At 61.8% G+C, this 18,490-nt stretch overlaps 1 protein-coding gene across 9 annotated transcripts in view; it reads left to right on the forward strand.

Moving 5' to 3' along the window:
* BRD1 (bromodomain containing 1) overlaps positions 1-18,490 on the forward strand; it is a 52,700-nt gene that overhangs the window by 23,146 nt on the left and 11,064 nt on the right. For 3 of the 9 annotated variants that reach the window (XM_039863117.1, XM_039863116.1, XM_039863118.1), the window contains 6 exons: positions 4,838-4,994; positions 8,767-8,898; positions 9,293-9,421; positions 9,841-10,153; positions 10,893-11,153; positions 16,412-16,906. In XM_039863117.1, coding sequence (XP_039719051.1) covers positions 4,838-4,994; positions 8,767-8,898; positions 9,293-9,421; positions 9,841-10,153; positions 10,893-11,153; positions 16,412-16,906 — 1,487 coding nt within the window. The remainder of the gene's footprint in view (positions 1-4,837; positions 4,995-8,766; positions 8,899-9,292; positions 9,422-9,840; positions 10,154-10,892; positions 11,154-16,411; positions 16,907-18,490) is intronic. The other 6 variants (XM_039863119.1, XM_039863121.1, XM_039863115.1 and 3 more) reach the window with 6 other exon arrangements.

Genomic DNA, 18,490 nt, shown 5'->3' on the forward strand with positions numbered 1-18,490 from the left:
CACTGGTGCCACGGCGACCTCCATCCAACCCCAGCTGTTCGTGCCCATCGTAGAGATTCAGACCCTTCAAGAGAGAGGCTTGGAGAGGGAGGGTGCGTCTAAAGTCCCAGTGCCCAGTGGCGACGGCAGGGGACCTCATGAGGGTGCTCGCCCAGCGTCCCTCCCACATGAAGGTGGGGATGATTTTTTAATGGCATTTTCCTTGTTTTTCGTGATTTTTATATCACAAGCTTAAACACAGGAAAAAACTCGAGAGACCAACGTTCCCGTTTATCAAACGTAGAGCATTTAGAAAGCGGAGCCGGGTGTTGAGTGAGGGCCCCTCCCAGTCGCGGCCCTCCCCGCGGTAGCCGCCATCGGCGTCACGCACGCCTGTCTCCCTGCCTGGTGCACAGGCCATCTGGGCGGCCTGTACAGGGACCTTGGACACAGGTTGCGTGTTGCAGTGGGTCTGCGTCATCCTGACTGAAGCGTCCCTGGTGGGTGGCGTTGGGTACGTCCTTGCCGCCAGTGCAGGTGCTCTTGGGAGCGGCGTTTTGGGTGCTGCTACGTTGCCCCCAGCACCACCTGGGGTGTCTCTCTTTTCGCTGGCCCGTCCCCGGCGCTGGGGAGGCCCCACCTCGGCAGCATGTGGCGAGTTGGGTAGGTTGTGTGGATGGCTTCCCGCCCCTGGGAAGCTGACCTCCTCGTTTTCACTGACGTCTTCAAAAGTCTTTTTAGGGTTGGAAATCTGTGGAGTAGGCGAGCCCAGCACTCTGACCCCGCTTCGGCAGTCACCAGTCCCCACACCTGTCTGGTGTCCCTCACCTGCTGCCTTGTGATGGCTTTGAGGCAGGTCCCAGTCATATCGCTTCCCCCACGGATGTGTCCGCGTAGAGAACAAGGGTCCGAAACAGCCATAGTCGTGCTGCGGACGGTTGTCAGTTGGCGTGGTTTTCTGACGCGGGGCGCGGTTGGGGTCAGGTTTGAGGAGCCCGCCCTCCCCAGCCCTGCGGCTCTGCACAGCCCTCCCGCAGCCGGGGCTCGCTGCAGCCGGCCGCGTGCTGGTTTACGCCCCCCTGCCCATCGGCTGCCAGCGCTCGCGGCCCTGTCCCCGCACCTCTGGCCACCTCTCCGAATCCCACAGTGGCTCCCCGAGCCCTGCCCTGTGCAGGCCAGTCCCCCTTGTTCTCCATCGCCGGGCCGTGCTCGGCCCCTCGTCCTCCTGTGCGAGGCCCCCGGCCTCCACGCTCTGCTTTGGGCTCGGCCCGAGTCCCCCGGCGTGCATGTCCGTCTCGGAAGCCTCGCTCCCCGCCGTCTACGAAAACACGGCCGCGGCCGCCTCGCTGCCCACGAGGACGTCGTCAGCGTCTTCGTGGGAGGCGATGCTTTGCTCCATAAAAATCTCCACGAAAGTTGAGTGCGGGAGTGTTTTTAAAAATGAGTTTCGTTTTGTCGTTTGTGTAGATCTAGGTTTTTGTTTCTAGATTGGTAGAATACGTTGTAGAGTCTCTTACGTTATTTTCATGGACACCTGTGAAAACGACAGTTTGGGCGGGCTGTTCCGGCCTGCAGTTTTTCTTGTTTTCATCCAGACTCACCCAAGGACTGCCCGCCCAGGGCCGACGTGATGGGGTGAGAGCGGATGGAGGGCATCACCTTTTAGTTTTTAATGCATTTTCATTTATTTACTTATGGCTGGTGTTGTATCTTGTTTAAATGATCCTTTATTTCTGTGAGGGTTTTCTTCTAAGAAAACCTCAGGGTTTTCTTCTAAGTGCTCTTCAGTGGCCCTCCTGTCCCCTGCCACCCGCCCCACTCAGGGCTCAGCGGCCGCAGTTTCTTGCGAACACCTCGATTTGTTGGCTGTCTCCTTGCTGCTGTCAGTCTGGGGCGTCCCAGTGCGTCTGTCCCTCCAGTGTCCCTCACAGGTCTTTAGTCACTTGGGGGCGGGTTTCGTTGTCAGGGTGCGGCTGACTGCCACCCAGCTGCTGTCCCCACGTTAACCTCACGTCACTCTCACTGGACCTTGAGTGTTTAGGTTTCTTCCTGGTCATGTTGTCACAGTCGTTGGTACACGCTCAAATGAAAGAAACGGACAACTTGAAGATTCTTAACCGAAAGTGACACTTCCGGGCGCCTCTGTTAATGAAACGGGGTTTGGAAAGACAGGCGAGGTTTCTGTATGGGACGTCCCTCCTGTGGTGAGACAGGGTCTCCCTCTGCTGCGTTCCTGGTTGTTACCAGAGACGTGAGTGCCGCAGACCTTCGTCACACGTGCAGTAGGTTGTATAAAAGCCATTGTGCTGTGCGATGCAGTCAATTTGTAAAATTCCCTTCCACGTTGTGTCCCCACATCGCACACGGACGTTTTACGAGCTGACCTGCGTTGGGGCCCGCCTTCAGTTTCTCCAGAAGCTCAGTGCAGGCCGCTGCGGCCGCCACCGTCCACCGTCTCCTGATGCATCTCCAGAAGCCATGTCGCCAGCACTTACTGGGCATCTGTCAGTTATGCCTGTTGATCTGTCACTTGGAAGCACTTTGTTTATAAGGCACATTCAAAAAGCCTTGAGAAAGTCAGACTTGTGATCCTTTCGATATGCTCTTGCCCAATACTGTAGTAAAAAAAAGTTTAAAATAGAATCAAAATCAGGAAGTTGCACAGAAGAAATGCCTAGTTTAATGACTGACTTGAGGGCAGGCAGGCTCGAAACCACAGTCCACCTGATGGGCCAGCCCCCAGCCCCCGACAACCCTTTCCCACCCACCACGGGACCACCGCTGTACTCCCCTGTGTGGGACTCACCTGCTTACCCCGTTCTGAACACCAGGGTTCACTGGGCCTCTACAGTTACGCGAGCCCTGTGAGTCTCCCCGCTTGGCCTCTTTCCCCTTGGAGTTTGTCCAGGGAGCCGAGTCGCTTCCCGTCCTGCGTTGGTGCCGTGCCCTCCGCTGGGCGTTTCCGTGGTGTGGGTTGGCGCGCCCTCTGCCCCCCACAGCTGGGTGGGTGCGGCGGCATTGAATGTCAGCACAGCGTGTGTCCTTCCGGGGCACTCAGCCCTGCCCGCTCCTCTGGCACTTGGGTGCTCGCATGCTGCCATCAGTGCTCAAAGCGCGGCTTGCAGCAGGCACGTCAGGACAGCTTCCCACGCCTTCTCCCAGGCCATGGGCTGCCGACAGCTCACACGTCCCGACTCTGGAGGAGAGGGCGGCTGGTTTTGTGAGGTTCAAATCTATAAAAGCGTGCGGCCGAACAGCATTTTTCTGGACCTTGAAATTGTTAAAAAGTGCTTCTGTCTCCTTGCTTCACGGGACCCTCGAGGTAGCCGAGTGAGCGTGTGAGAACATCCGTCCGTGTGTGCGGAGGGCCGTGGGGCACTGTGGCCGGCCCCGGCTGTGCCCGCGTGCGCTCAGCCCAGGGTGGTAAGGACGAAGGCTGGCACCGCCCATGGGCACACCAGCTCGGGCGCGGGGCCCTCTGCAGAGCCTGTGTCTCCAGTGCACCCTCTGCTGGGGCCCCTGGCGATGGTGGGGTCGGGCTGGGTGCCGCTCCTGGGCATCCCGTTCCTGCCACGCTGAGGCCATGTGACCAGGTGTCCTGGAATGTGTGGACCTGTGGCCCTTTGGTCAAGGGCAGGCTGTGAACACACTTGAGCTCGTACATACCGGGGGTTCACATCTGCCTGCGGGGGCTCTTGGCACCTTCCCCTTGGGGCTTGACCGGACGAGGGTTACTTCTGCAAAGCCCCTGGCCTGTGTCTGGCACAGAGCTGTCCCCAAAGTCAGTTTCTCAGGTTGGGTCCCCAGAAGGACTCAAGCTGGGTCCCCCTAGAGGAGGGGACATTGGGTCCCTGCATGGCACGCGGGTCTTGACCCCGGGAGGGCAGCCATGTCCATCAGAGCTCAGCAGATGGCCAAGCAGCCACGTGGCCAGGAGCTGCGGTTTAAGCGGAGGGCCGTGCGGGGGTGTTGGGGCTGTGTGGGACTATTTTGTTCATTGGTTATTTTGTAAAACTTGTGAGTTGCATCTTTTAAAAAGATAGGTCTTGAAATTCCTTGCTTGCTGTCCTGAAATTCTGATTTCGGTGCACCATGAGGAATGCCTTGTTGCATTTCATGTTTTTGTTCTGTTAAGTTTGAGTTTAGAGTGACCTCCCATTACCACTCAGTGTCCTTGTGCGGCGGATTGACGGGTGGTCGTTTCAGGGAGGGTGGTACTGGGGAGGTGCCAGCTCTCTGGTGGCCTCAGAATTGTTGAGTGATCACCGTCCCTTCTGCGAGTGTTTTTACAAAGCCTTTGCATTCTGTGGTCTCTGAAAGGGTGAGGTCTCTCGGGAGACTTGAAGACCCCGTTGTCACCTCAGCCAGCAGTAGCCCCTCTTCGTCTCCAGCCCTGGCCCGTCAGCTGCTTTTCCTTCTACCTCAAGTTGTCACATCTCTGTCCTCTTTGAGGTGACTGAGTGGGACCAGTACCCTGCACCCGCCACCCTCCGTGGGCGTGAGCTGTCCTTGAGGGGTCTTCACATGTACCTGGTCACGGCCGCGTGCGTGGGGCGGCGTGATGTGGAGGAAATTAAACACATTCAAGCTGTGCTCGGCACGTTTTATTTTTAGGTGTCTGAACTGATAAACGCAGGGTGAGTTGAGAATGGATGACACCCGTGGCTCGTTGGAGATGCTGGCCTCTGTCAGCAGAACCAGGGGCAGCGGAGGTGGCACTACGTGAGCCAGGGCTAGGAGAGACGTCGCGTGAGCACGTCCGGCCGATGGAGAGGGGCGCCGTCGTTTCTAGCTTCCATGGTGAAAGCGTGTTAACATACCTCTGTAAAGCTAAACTCTGAGTTTTTCCGTGTTTTAGATTAAATAGGATTGCGAATCAGGTGGCCATTCAGCGGAAGAAGCAGTTTGTCGAGCGCGCCCACAGCTACTGGCTGCTGAAGAGGCTGTCCAGGAACGGCGCCCCGCTGCTGAGGCGGCTCCAGTCCAGCCTGCAGTCCCAGCGGAGCGCGCAGCAGGTACGTGCCGTCGCAGCCCCCCCCCGTCCTCCGCCTGCCTCCTGACACTGCGAGGTCGGAGCCCCAGGAGCCCCTAGGAGCCCCTCTGCCTGCTTCCGGCTCTGCCCCCGCCCCGCCCCGAGGCCTGGTCCTAGCAGCAGGTGAGGACTGCGGACGTGCAGGTGACACCACGTGGCTGGATGTTCCTGCCCCTTGGGTCCTGCTGCGCTCCCCCACTCTGCACACGGTGGGGATGCCAGGGAGGGGCAGTCACAGGGACCACAAGGGTGGGGTCCCGCGGGATGGGGCAGCAGCCAGTGGGCGGGGCCTGTGCGCCCGGGGTTTGTGTTGGAAGCGAAGGCGGTACGAGGAGTGACTGTCCTGAGGGCCTTGCTCTGCAGGCTGCTTCAGCATGGACTGCGCTGCGGGGTGAGTGAGGGAACGGAAACTGAGCCAGACGCGCGCCCCGTCGGAGTGCCGCGTTCGGGTTTATGGAGGCGCGTGGTGATGTGCCGCGCTTCTGAAAGAAGCATTTCGAAAGGGATCGAGAGCAAAGATGGTTCATCTGTACGTGGCCCCCAGTTCTTGGCTGGCGTTGTCGGCCCACTTGATGCTCTGAGGGGTGGTGTCCACGGCTGGCCTCCAGGCCTGGCCGCCACCTCGGGCTGAGAGGAGAGTGGGGTCTGGTCAGGGTTCCCTCACTGCCCTCGCTCCGCCTCCTGGGCACGCAGCGGGGACAGTCCCTCCGACTGCTGGGACAGCTGCCACACTGGCATCTGCAAGGCCCTGCTGCCCGGGATCTCACCGTGCTGCGTCGCCCGGTGGCTGAGCAAATCCGAGGGGACGGACGCCGTCAGACGCCGCGGGATGCGGTGCTCCCTGGGTGGGCGCGGGCACGGACGCGTGAAGCGCGGGATTCCGGGTTCTGGCGTGTGGTTCTGTGGCGTGCAGCGTCTCGGGGCTCCGCGGCCAGCCGCTGGGCGTCGCTCCTCCGCTGTGTCCTGGGGTTGGGCACAGCTTCCTGCTGGCTGCTCCAGTTCTAAGGCAGTCCCTTACCGAGCGGGATCCTGTCCCTCCTGTCGCTGCCCTCCACGCCACCTGGCACAGAGGGCGGCGTGGTTTTGGCCTTCGAGTGCATCGCCGCCTTTCCCCTCCCTCCAGTCACGTTGCTGCTTGTCTCAGCCGTCCCGTCTCAGCCCAGGGCGAGTTCTTCTTCTGGGCGCCCCTGGCCTGGACCTCGACGTTGTTCTCAGGGACTCCTCATCTTAATGCTTTCTAATTTTCCGGTGACAAACAGGTACTTTATTAACACGCTTAAATGCTCAGTTTTTAAAGCAATTTGAATTTTAACGTCTGTTTTTAACGCTCTTTGAAAACCCAAGAAAAAGTTGGGATTCTGGGTCTCTTCAAGATGGGCCCCGACCCTCCTCTATCTCAAGGATGGAGGGGTGTGCTTCTGTACCCCACTGCTCCTCTGAGGGTGCGAGGATGCGCCGTCCCTCCCTTCAGTGGTCCAGGGCCGCTGCAGGTGTCCTGGTGCCTGTGGCACCATCTGAGTCGTGTCCCGTGAAACGTGCAAGGACACGCGCTCTCAGGCGGTGGTGACGGACAGCGTGTGGCGGGTCAGGCCTCTGCAGACTCGCGTCGCACCTGGTCTTGGGACTGCAGGGGCTCCTGGGGCGGAGGATGCTGGCTCGAGCTGGCCCCCAGGCATCGGCCGTTGTGCGGAAGGGCTGGGCGGTGACGGCATAGCTGTGCGTCCGTGCTCCTGGAGCTGGTCGGTGTTGACAGCCCCAGGGTGCCCCTTGGGGTGCCGCGGCCGGCGGCGGAGGCTCGTGGACACGGCTGCAGGTCGCTGCCCTGTGGGCTGGCGGGGGCCGCCCGCCTCTCTGGGAAGGATGGCGACAGGGGAGGGCTTCCCCACGCCACCCTGTAAAGCTTTGCTTCTGGGGGCGTCCAGAACAGCCATGTTCCACACAGAACGTTTAAGGCTCGGTGTGATTTCTGTGTCTTTTGGAACTTTAAGAATACTTGATATGAGAGTTTAATTTGATTCATCCGTCTGTTTCTGGGTGCCTACCCGGAGCCTGGCCCTGGGAGAGGTTGGGTGCCTGCCCGTCTCTCCAGGGCCTGACCTGATTGGGGGGGACAGCAGACAGACGGGACTAGTGGGTCCGAGGGCAGATGCAGCGCCTCAGGATGCTGGTCCCTGCCCGGGCCCCTGTGCTGTGGGTCGTGGAGCCCCAGACCTGCCCTGCTCCGACTCTGGCCTGGCAGGAAGTGCAGGTGCCTCCTGGGCCTGTGCAGTCCACCCTACCGCTGCCACCGGCTGCGTCAGCTCCTTGGGGCCAGGTAGTGTCCGCGGACTAGGTGGATGTGCCGGGCCCTCGCTGCTGTGCCTTGTCCCCAGCACAGGGGTTTTGATGGGACCGAGCTGGTCCTCACTGTGGGAGTTCCAACCGTCTCCCCACCTCAGCACCCATGTGTTCCCCTTCCAAGCCATGGGTGGCCTCAGTTGTTGACCGGAAGTCAGGCTGGTTTAGGAACGTGGCCTGGAAGTGTCCTCAGTTCTGCCTTCCAGGGCGGGTGTTAGTGTGGGGCACAGACAGCCCTTGAGAGCCGGGTCGGGAAGGCCAGGCTCTTTGAGCAGGCGAGGCCGCGTGTGCCTCAGTCTTCCTGCGGCCAGGGCAGTGAGCACACTGGGCCCAGGGCACTATGGACGGTCACCAGGCCAGCATCCTGGTGCCTGGTGTTTTCAGAGTGTCTGCTGCAAATGGTTGGATGGGATGGTTTTCAGATGCTCTGGGGGAATTTGGCTTTTAAATGTGCTCTTTTATGTCATAGCTGGTCTCGTTTGCAGAGCTGATACTGTCGTTAACTCCTGTTTAACGCCTGAGAGTTTTAAAAGAATGATGCCGAGGCCGCTTCCCAGTGGGGCCCCTGCGCCAGCCCCCCTTCCTCGTGGCAGCAGGAGCTCGCAAGTCCCCTGTAGAAAGCAGCGTCAGCGCGTGGTCTCAGGGCTGAGTGCCAGCGGTTCCCACGGGCCAGGCAGAGCGGGCTCTCTGCCAGGTGCTCAGACTGGGGCCGAGGCGGGGTCCCCTCGGCTGTTTCAGCTCCGTCTGGAAGGGGTGGGGCAGAGCCGTCCAGAGAGAGAAGAGTGTGGCAACTGTGAGCATGTGCCCCAGGTGACAGGAGCGAGAGGCTGAGGCCGTGGGCGTGTCCCAGGAGTGGGGAGCGATGCCTCTGAGGAGGGCCTTGCTTCCGTCTAGTGAGATGTGCATGTACGTTGGGATAGGAGCATGGCGTCCTGGGCTGCTGTGATCAGAACCTGTGACAGGGACAGACTTGAGCACGTGGGCAGCGTGGTTGGGGAGGAGGCGAGGCCTTGGTCCCGACACCTCGCTGCGCGGCACGTTGGGCGGGAGCGCCTCCTGCTGAGACGCAGGCGCGGGGCGGCCGTGGCTCGAGCGTGTGGACTGGGCAGCGCCATGCTGGCAGCAGGCTCTGGAAGGCGGGCCCGGGGCAGAGCCGAGGAAGCACCGCCGAGGCGTGGAAGGTGACCTCCCCGGGCGTGCGTGAGGCCCGCAGGGCCTGGACAGGCCTTGGGGACAAGGAAGGGAGTGTGAGGCAGAGCATGGGGGCTGTTCTCTCCCTCGGCGTCCAGGAGGGTCCTGGACGCCTGGCCCCGCTGGTCGGCGCCCGGGGGGCATCTGAGCGGGTGTCTGGGGGACGTCTGGGCTGACGTCTGGGCTGACGTCTGGGCTGACTGCGGCTTTCTGGTCTCGCCCCTCAGAGGGAGAGCGACGAGGAGCTCCAAGCCGCCAAGGAGCAGCTGAAGCGCTGGCAGCGGCTGCGGCACGACCTGGAGCGCGCCCGCCTGCTGGTCGAGCTCCTGCGCAAGCGCGAGAAGCTCAAGCGGGAGCAGGTGCGTGCCCGGGCGCCGTGGGCCTCCTGGGCATGGGCTTTGGGGCCTGCGGTCCTTGGCCCGGCCTTCCTCCGAGCCATCCTCACGCGTGGCGTGGGCCAGGTGGCCGGCCGGGGTGACCTTGACCTCTTAGAGCGGGGAGTGGGGGGAGGTGGGAGGGACAGAGGCATCGTGGTGTCCAGTGTGGTATCCGGGATGGCACTGGGCCAGGGAAGGTAGGAGCAGGGGGCACATGGAGGGTGTTTGGCGGCGCCACGCATGACGCGCCAGGCCCTAGGCCTTGGGGGGTTAACGGGCAGTGGCCCAGGTCAAAGGTGAGTGTTTCAGGTAGGGCGTCGGGGCAGGGGGCAGGCTGGAGCAGAGCAGCGTGAGGACTGAGCGCTGTCGCCCCCAGGTGAAGGTGGAGCGCATGGCGCTGGAGCTGCGGCTGACCCCGCTGACTGTGCTGCTGCGCTCTGTCCTGGACCAGCTGCAGGACAAGGACCCGGCTCGCATATTCGCCCAGCCGGTGAGCCTGAAGGAGGTGGGTGTCCGCGCGCTGTGACCGCCCCGCGCCGCTGCTGGGTTAGGGACGCTGACTGGACGGCATGGTGACCAGAATGCGTGTTTTTATCTGACCTACTTTTTTGTTTCATTGCAAACTGATGAACACGTTGTTGTAAAGTATTGGGAATGAAAAAGTCCCGCCTAGAAAGCACCTCTCTGCAGGGGTGAGGTCTGCCCGGCCCAGCACCGCAGCGACTGTTTCAGTAAAGAGGGGTCCCTCGGGTGCGGGTGGGAGTTTGCCGTCCTCAGTGCTGCCACTTGGTACTGCGAGAGTCGTTTCTGCCGTGCGCGAGTTCATGTGTGCGTGCGTGTGTGTGCACGTGAGACTTGGTGCTGGCGTGTGTTCTCAGGAGACCCCTTCGCTGTTTGTGAGTGCTTGTCCCCCGCCTCGAGCAGGTACCAGACTACCTGGACCACATCAAGCAGCCCATGGACTTCGCCACGATGAGGAAGCGGCTGGAAGCCCAGGGGTACAGGAGCCTCCTCGAGTTCGAGGAGGACTTTGACCTCATCGTGGACAACTGCATGAGATACAATGCCAAGGACACGGTGTTCTACAGAGCTGCGGTGAGGCTGCGTGACCAGGGGGGTGTCGTCCTGCGGCAGGCCCGCCGCCAGGTGGACAGCATCGGCTTCGAGGAGGCCTCCGGCCTGCACCTGCCCGAGCGGCCCGCCGCGGCCCCTCGGCGGCCTTTCTCCTGGGAGGACGGTAAGCACCGGGCTGGGTCTGCACCGCTCAGTGTGACTAGGTTTTCTAGTAGCCTCGTGAAGGAAAAGAAACACGGCGTTTATTTTCCTGACGTACCTCGTACGCTGTGCACCTCAGGTGTCATGGTTCTTAGCACGTACTCAATGTAAAAATTACTGGAGACATTTTTCTTTGATTTTTATTTTTGGGTTGCTACCTCGTGTGTGTTTTACACTCATGGCACCTCTGTTCATACCAGCCACGTTTTAGGTGTTCACTCCAGAGACACGTGTGGCGGTGCCCCGCAGGGGACTGCCTGGTTCTGCCTGGTGCAGCCCAGGTTGCGGGTCACTTGGGGATGTGTACCCAGGGTGGGCCTCGGCAGCTCGAGGAAGGCTGTCTGCTGTGTCATGGATGGCAGCCGCGAGCACAGTCCGCAGTGGGCTCCTCTGCAGCTCCCTCTCCTGGTGCCTGGCCCGCCTCCCTCTCAGCCTGGGCCCGTGCCCTACGTGGCCGAGTTGCCTGCTTGCTGGAGCCGGGGCTGTTCTCCGTGTGTCCGTGTTCCTGTGCGCCTGCCAGCTCCGCTTTCTGAGACTGTGACAGCATGGGCTCGGTGTGGGCAGAGCGGCCTGTGTCCTTATCACGTGGCCGAGCGAGGGATCTGGGCCCAGGAGCTCTGATGGGCCGTTGGGGTGGCGGGGCTTGGTCATGAGAGGGCAATGTGGCGGGCGGCTCACGGACGGTTGTCCTTTGGCATCAGTGGACAGGTTGCTGAACCCGGCCAACAGGGCCCACATGGCCCTGGAGGAGCAGCTGAGGGAGCTGCTGGAGAAGCTGGACCTCACGTGCTCCATGAAGTCCAGTGGGTCGAGGAGCAAACGGGCCAAACTGCTGAAGAGAGAGATCGCCGTCATCCGGCACAAGCTGAGCCAGCGGCACAGCCCGCCCGCGGCCGCCGAGTCAGGTACTGGAGGCTTGGAAGACGAAGGCACTCGGCCTGGGCAGGAGCCGGGGGAGGAAGGTAAGCGCTCGTGCGGGGCCTCCGCCAGCGGGGTCTCCCAAAGCCCACCCACCTGACAGATGGTGTCGCCTGTGTTATGTTTGGGCATCTCAGTAGCTACAAAGTCTCAGGCACAGAATAAGGTTCTTTTTTCAGCTGGGTCCTGATAAACGATGTGAAGAGAACGGTTTAGACCGAGCACAGCCATCGGGTGGTTGCGGGGTGCAGGTGACCTCAGTGGTAGGAGGGCTGCTGGGGTCGTCCGTCGTGTCATGTCGTGTCAGTGGAGGACAGCTGTTCCGTGGGACGCGGCCTCACTCTCACCTGAGTGCCCCGCCTGAGGCTCTGAGGGCTGGGAAGGCCGCTCACCGCCAGTCGCTGGGGAGCACGGCGTGGGGCCCAAGGCGCCCCGCGGGCCCCAGACAGCTCCGTCTCAGCAGTGCTTTTGTGCTTCCGGTGCAAGGACGCCTCGCCCAGCCGGGGCGGGTGTACCTGAGAGGACAGCTGGGCCGCGGGTGTTCGTGTGGACAGGAAGCACATGGTGGGCGGTTACAGGTGCTCGCCTTGTGCTGGGGAAAGGGACCAAGGTGGACACTGCAGTTGTCTGCTCCCCCTTTTCAGATGCTCGGTCCGTACATTTCGGTCACGCAAACAGGTGACTCGAGTAGGGCCCTCCCCCCGCAGCTAGGAGCGCCTGGGTCTGCTCTTCCCGAGCTTCACAACCAGCCGCACCCCAGTCGTGCAGTTTGCTCTTCGAAAGCCTGTCGCCCGCTGTAGACCGTGCACCAGCCGGCGCGGCCCGCAGTGCCAAAGCCTGCCAGCCTGTGCGTAAGCGCCGGCTGTGATCGCTTAGTCCCTGAGCTTCGCGGATTCTGCGTGTCACAGCTCCCGTGTCCTGGCGCCGGGGACTGGAGTGCTCGGGCGAGTCTTAGGAAGTGAGCGGCGGTGCGCACCGGGAACCAGCCGTTCGTGCAGCCTTACCCTGCGATGGTGCCTGGTCTGGTTGCAGTTCTATGATGGGTCGATGTAGGGTCTGCAGCACTGGGCACTGGAACATGGCCTTTGAGTCACGTCAGTCATAGTTGGTCCTAGAGCAGGGCAGCAGCGTCACTTTTAGGGCTCGTACTACCTGGGGTGTCTGGTGCTGGGAAGCGCTTGCTGGTAGGGACTCCCAACAGCCGCACGCGTCCGTGGTCCTAGACTGCCCCATTGCGTACCTAGTCCGTCCTCGGCGTCCGGGGTGGTCCCAGGTTGTCAGGTCTGTTGCACCCCTGGGGGTGAGTGTCCTACGACATCGCAGGACCTGTGGGGGGGGGGTCAGTATGGGACATCTGCTGTCCTCCCAGCTAGTCCCCTTCCTGCTGCCCTGGCTGTCGCTCCAGCCGGAGGGCTCGGTTCCTCTTTGGGAAGATCGCTGTCTGCACGTCATCTGCCCGACAAGTGAGCAGGGGCGAGGCCGTCCACAGCCGGCTCCCGTCGGAGCAGCCTCACCGTGGTCCTGCTCCTCGCTGCCCAGCATGTGCGGCTTCCCTCGTTCTCGTGTTGCGGGTCCCTCCTTGGCGTCGGATCCTCACCTGCGAGGTGGGAGCCCCCATTAGGCCCAGGCCCTCAGAAGGCCACCTTTGCTGCTCTGTGGCGCTGGTGTCGTTTTAAAGGAAGCACTCACAAAGCGAGATCTGAGACAGAAGCTGGCCTAGTCTCACTCGTAGAGTGTCACGTTCTTGTGAAAAATGACTGCGTACGCATAGAGGGCGTTTTACCCCAAGCTGGTGGGAGAGAGCGTGGAGAGGCGGAAACAGCTCGAGGGTCCGGTGTGGGGCGGCCGCCCTGTGAGGAAGCCGCAGGCCTCCGCGGAGCAGGGCGGCGGGCCTGGGGCGTGGTGCCGGGAGGGCAGCTAGGTGCAGGCGCTGGGTCGCTGTGGGAATGTGTGCTCAGGGGTTAGTGTGGGACAGAACCACGAATCTGCCAGAGGACGGGGACCGGCACCACAGCGTCGTCACTGCGCGCAGTTGCCGTGATTCCTTGACGCCGGACACGCGCTCCGTATCAGCTTGTCTGTCAACCACGAGGTCTCCATCGGAGACACTGGAACAGGGAAGCCAGGAGCAGGGTCAGGCCCACTGGACGCCCTTGTCTGAAGGAAGGGAGGCCTCCCGGGCATTCTGGTCCGTCCCTGGAGATGTGGGCGTGGGGTCAGCAGCAGGCCCGTCGGTCCCGTTGCGCATGCTCTGCGGTTTGGGGCCAGTTCTCCAGCGGGCTGTGGCCGCCTCAGTTCTAGCCTGTGCCCAGGCCCAGTTTGGGGCTGTTCTTCGTGGTGACTGCGGAGCTGGGTGGGGCTCGGCCAGGGCTGGGTGGCAGAGTCACCCCGCCCGCGTCGGCTGCTGAGCCCGGGCGTGCGTTCAGTCAGACGTGGAGGCCACCGAGTTTGGGTCCAGCTGACAGACGGGGCGCAGGACGAAGGCGGGGGCAGCTTCGGGAGAGCAGTGAGTTGCGGGCTGGCCTGGCACAGGGTGCTGTCACCGAGCTACTGCTACTGCTTGGGCCTTTGGCTTTTTGGTTGGGGGAGTTTGGGGTCGTGTATTGAGCCCTGTTTTGGAGTTTCAAGATGGGCTGTCTTGCTTTAGTGTGGCTTCAGAGGGCTTGCTGGCACCACTGAGGCCCGGCCCAGCTGGCAGGATTGTCCCCCGACGTCACACCGAGGGCCCCATCGTGTGTGCGGGAGGACTTTTCACGTGGCGGGGCGCGCACACGGGTGAGCTCTGCCTCGTGGGGCCGTGAGGAGGCAGCACGAGGCCGGGCCGGCTGGTCGGGCTGTGTACAGCGGGTGGGACGGGGTTGGACGCCGCGGCTCTGGCCGGGCTCCGTGGCTTTGCGTGGAAGCGTGTGGCGGGCGTAGCTGGCCACCGCGTGTGTCAAGGGTGCAGCACTGTGCTCGCACACCCCAGGGCATCCGAGCTCTGAGTGTATTTGCCTAGACGAGGTGTCCCAAGCGGGAGGCCCAAGTGGCCATTTTGTGGACTTGACATGTCCTAGTGCATGGAATTTCGGGTGCTGAGTTCTGTACTCACAAACTGAGACTGTACGCTCAGGTCGCACAGTCCGTTTTAGAAGCTAGCCGAGCGTGAGGCTCTGCCCCCAGCTGGACTGTGTGCCACAGTGAGCGGAGCGTCCACGCTCACCGCCTTTCAGCAAGGCTCCCACAGGACACGTGCTCCGTCAGTGAGCCCGGTGCGGCCGACGGCGCTGGGCACAGGTCTCCCCTCTCGCGGGTGAAGACTGAGGCTCGTGGGTCCTGCCCCCGGTCACCTGAGCAGCCTCTGCTTTGACCATTGCCTTGCACCTGCCCGCCCCCTCGACGCCACGTGGTCTTCATGTGAGCCCTGGTGGGGGCGCGCAAAGGTGGCCACCTCTGGCTGGAAGGAAGTGGAGTCGGGAGGCCCTCTGGTGAGGTCGTGAGCATTGCGTTTGCCGCGGGGCTCGCGCTGGGGCAGGAGAACATTTGCGTGGGCGCGTGTGAGTGTCAGGGGAGCACTGGACCGCGGGACCAGGGCCACGGGAGCCTGGTGGCTGATGCCCCGGGGGGAGGTTCCCTGGGGCCAGGCAGGATGGGGGTGGCACGCGCATGGCCAGGCAGTGCGAGGGGGAGCCCAGGAGGGAGGGAGGCTGCTCAGGCTCCTGTCACTGCTGCCCAGTGCTGCCCAGCGCCTGGCCACCTGGCCAAGACTGTGGTGACACTTTGGGTTTAACGGTCAGGATGGGTGCCCGGTGTTGGGGCCTGAAAAAGAGGCCCAGGAGGTCAGGAGGCAGGAAGTGAGCTGAGCCATCTGCTCGGGCAGCGGGAGGAGGGCGGTGGCCGCGCTGCCCCAGTCTGCGTCCACGTAGTGCCAGGTCAGCGGGAGCTCCGCACGGCTCCTGTATCTGTCTGGCCAGCCCACCTGTGTGTTTTGTGCGTCTTGTCGTCTTACATCTGTTTGTGACTTTGGGCAGTAGGTGGGGAGGGTCCTTCACCAGCCAGCGTGTCAGCCCATGCGGCCCGTGGGTCAGCGTTCCCAGCTCGTAGGTGCCACAGTGTCCAGGCCTGGGGTGTCGTGCACCCATGGCGTCAGCCGTGTGCACTGGGCGAGTGAGCAGGTCTCTCCTACCTAGAACGGACTTTCACAGCAGCTCTCTGTTGGGGTGCACTCCCCCTTGGTACAGGGGTCACCTGTAAGGCACTCTGACAAGCTTTGAGTGGCACTTTGCAGGCCCGGCTGCCATCGCAGCCAGCCAGAGCCCGAGCCCGGCTGTCCGAGAGGTGAGCAGAGTGCTGCCCGCACCCCATGCTAGGTGAGCAGAGTCCCCCCGACACCGGCTTTGGTAGAGCAGACTCTGTAAGTCTTGTAGCTTTTTGTTATTAGAATGAATTTGGGGTCCAAGTGTCAACCTTATATCTTTCAAGGGGGTTTGAGGACTTGCGGGTTTAATAAAATGAAGGCTTACCTAGGGACGACAGTCAGTGCCGAGGGCGTCAGTGGTTCCCGCGGCTGCTGGTCATGGGCCGTCGTCAGTCTCGCTCAGAAGGAGCCCGTGTGCTCCCCGTGGAGCTCCCGGCGGGCCGAGGGCCGCCACCCGGCTCCACGCGGTCTTGGACTTGTCGTGTCTGTGTGAGACGTCCCTGAGAACCTTCTTAAGGAGGTTAGCGTGGTCTTTGAAAGACTCTTTACTTTTGCAGTCGTGTTAAAACGAGAGCTGACGTGTGTAGTTTCAGAGTGTGGCGTGGACGTCCCTGGGGCTCCTTCCTAGGGTGGTTCCCAGCCCCTCTGCACGACCAGTCTGGGCAGGCCTCCCGAGGCCGGGAGAAACGGGGCAGAGGGCGCGCTCTGGGCGCCCGCCTGGCCGAGTGGGGTGGGGGCGCCCGCGTAGACGTAGTCGTGGGTGCTTTTCTTCTCTCAAGGTAAGTGCACTGTCGATTGAGAAATGGTTGCGAACTCGAATGATGCGTTTAATGTTGGCGAATGTGAAATGCTGTTTCACAGTTGTTTCCAGAGGGTGGTTCCACACCGCGGGGCACCTGGACCCAGCGCCAGGCCACCTCAGCCTGGGCTTAGGGACATGCCGGAGTGTGACCTGCAGGCCCGGGCCGGGCCGCCGCGGCCCCCACTGCTAGCAGACAGTTGTGTGTGATGCTTTGTTTCCTTAATTGAATTAGTATTTTGGTGGACTTCACATTTATAGTAAGTTTTATAATAGATTTTATAATTACCGGTTTTCAAAAATCACTTTATTTATAATTTTTTCAGGAGATAAATCTCCCCCTAAACTTGAACCATCAGATGCATTACCTCTTCCTTCAAACTCGGAGACTAATTCAGAACCACCAACCCTCAGACCAGTAGAACTCAACCCAGAGCAGAGTAAACTTTTCAAAAGAGTCACATTTGATAATGAGTCACATAGCGCTCGCTCTCCGAGCACGCTGGTACTCGGACGCCCTCCAGAGCCCACCGTCGCCCGTAGTGGCGATGCGCCGGCGGCGGCCTCCGCGGTGGCGGAGCCATCAAGCGATGTAAACAGACGCACCTCTGTTCTCTTCTGCAAATCGAAAAGTGTAAGCCCCCCAAAGTCTGCCAAGAACACTGAAACCCAGCCAGCTTCTCCTCAGCTAGGGACCAAAACCTTTTTGTCTGTAGTCCTTCCGAGGTTGGAGACTCTTCTGCAGCCAAGAAAAAGGTCGCGGAGCACCTGCGGCGACTGCGAGGTGGAGGAGGGGTCCCCGGGAAAGCGCCTGGACACAGGTAAATGCCGGGCCTCGCGCGCCCTCTCTCTCCCCAGGTCTCGGCGCGGGTGCCACCCGCTGGGCGTCCCTCTTTCCCAGCCGACGGGACAGCGGCGCTGTTCCCTCTGACAGGCCCCGAGTTGTGGGTCCTAGGGCCCCGCACGTCTTTCCCTCTGCGTGTCACCCCACGGGCTCCGGAGCGTGGCCGTCGTGCATGTGCTGCACGTGCTCGTGGACCGGCGGCTCTGGCCGGTGGAGCCACCGGAGGGATGCGGGTTGGGCTGATGCCATATGGCTCGAGTCTGCGGCGTACTGGACGTCACCTCCTAAGGACCGCGTGGGCCCTGGGCGGTGCCATCCTTGGGCTGGGGCAGCGCTTTGCCCAGTTGACTGGAGAACGGTCTGGCATTTCTCACTACTCCGTGCAGATTCGTTAGCACATGAATGGCAGGTCACCGTTCCTGGCCAAAGCCACACTCGGAGGTGCCCCTCACGCCCTATGAAGCTGCGTGCGCCTGTGCGGTTCACGGCTGGCCAGCAGGGCCCCGTGCGCACCTTTTGCGAGCTGCATTTTCTTGGGAATCCTGTGGGGTCGACCGCAGGACGCGCCCTGCGCTTTGGTGGCCTGTTCCTCACCATCCAGCCCAAAGCCCGGGCGTGTCTGTTAGCGACGCCGGCGCGGCTGTTCGTCCTCGCGCTCGGTTCCGCGCTGACCCTGCTTCCCGGCGGTGGTGTGCGCCGTTTACAACACCTGTCCTCTCCCTGTCCTGTGGGGCCTCGTCTGGGACTGAAGCCCGTCTCACGTCCCCACCTGTGTGTCTGTGCGGGGAGGAGCACGCGCTTCCTCTGGCCGCCGGCGTTAGGCACGTCGTCATCACGGCCGTGAGGGTGTGAGGCTGGGTGGCAGCGAGCCAGTCTGCGTCCTGGGACCCGGGCAGGGTCACGTAGAGGCGGAGGGCCGTCTGCTGGCCACATCCGTTGGTCAGGTGGCTGTGCCCATGTGGACGCCACAGGAGGCCTCACTCAGGTCCCTTCCCATGTTTCCGTGGACGGCTCTCATCCCACTGGACCGCATCGGACCCTGTTGCTCGTATAATTAATTTCATAGAAATCCTTTACTCGGGGCTTTTACCTTGATGGGTTGACATCACATTGGAGGTTTTTAGTACCTCCTTAAAGTCTTTTTTTCCTTAAGTGACCCATTCGCGTTCCAGGGGACGTAGATGAAGATGCGGATGGCACCTTTCAGGCCGGAGGTTCCCTGTAACGTCCCCTTCGTAGCAAACTTGTTTTCTGAGTGTACTGTGACGTCCTCACCGCTAACAGTAGTACGTCCGTCACGGGGACACCCTGCCCACGCCAGGGCCTCCAGTCCCCCTGTCCTGTCCGCAGCACGAGCCCCGAGCGCCGCGGGCCGAGGGCCCCCTGCGAATCTGGTGTTCCAGAAGCGGCGCTCACCTGACTCGTCAGGTCCTGCTTGAGCCGTTGTCCCCTGTGGCCTCATTCCGGCGGCGAGCTCCTGGCGGCCCTGGCCGTCGCAGCTCTCCAGTCTCTGTGGAACAGTGTGGCACCCCGTCCCTGCCGCGGAGTGCGGGCTTTTGCA

Source organism: Pteropus medius, unplaced genomic scaffold (assembly GCF_902729225.1).
Source record: "Pteropus medius unplaced genomic scaffold, Ma_sr-lr_union100, whole genome shotgun sequence".
Taxonomy (NCBI): Eukaryota; Metazoa; Chordata; class Mammalia; order Chiroptera; family Pteropodidae; genus Pteropus; species Pteropus medius.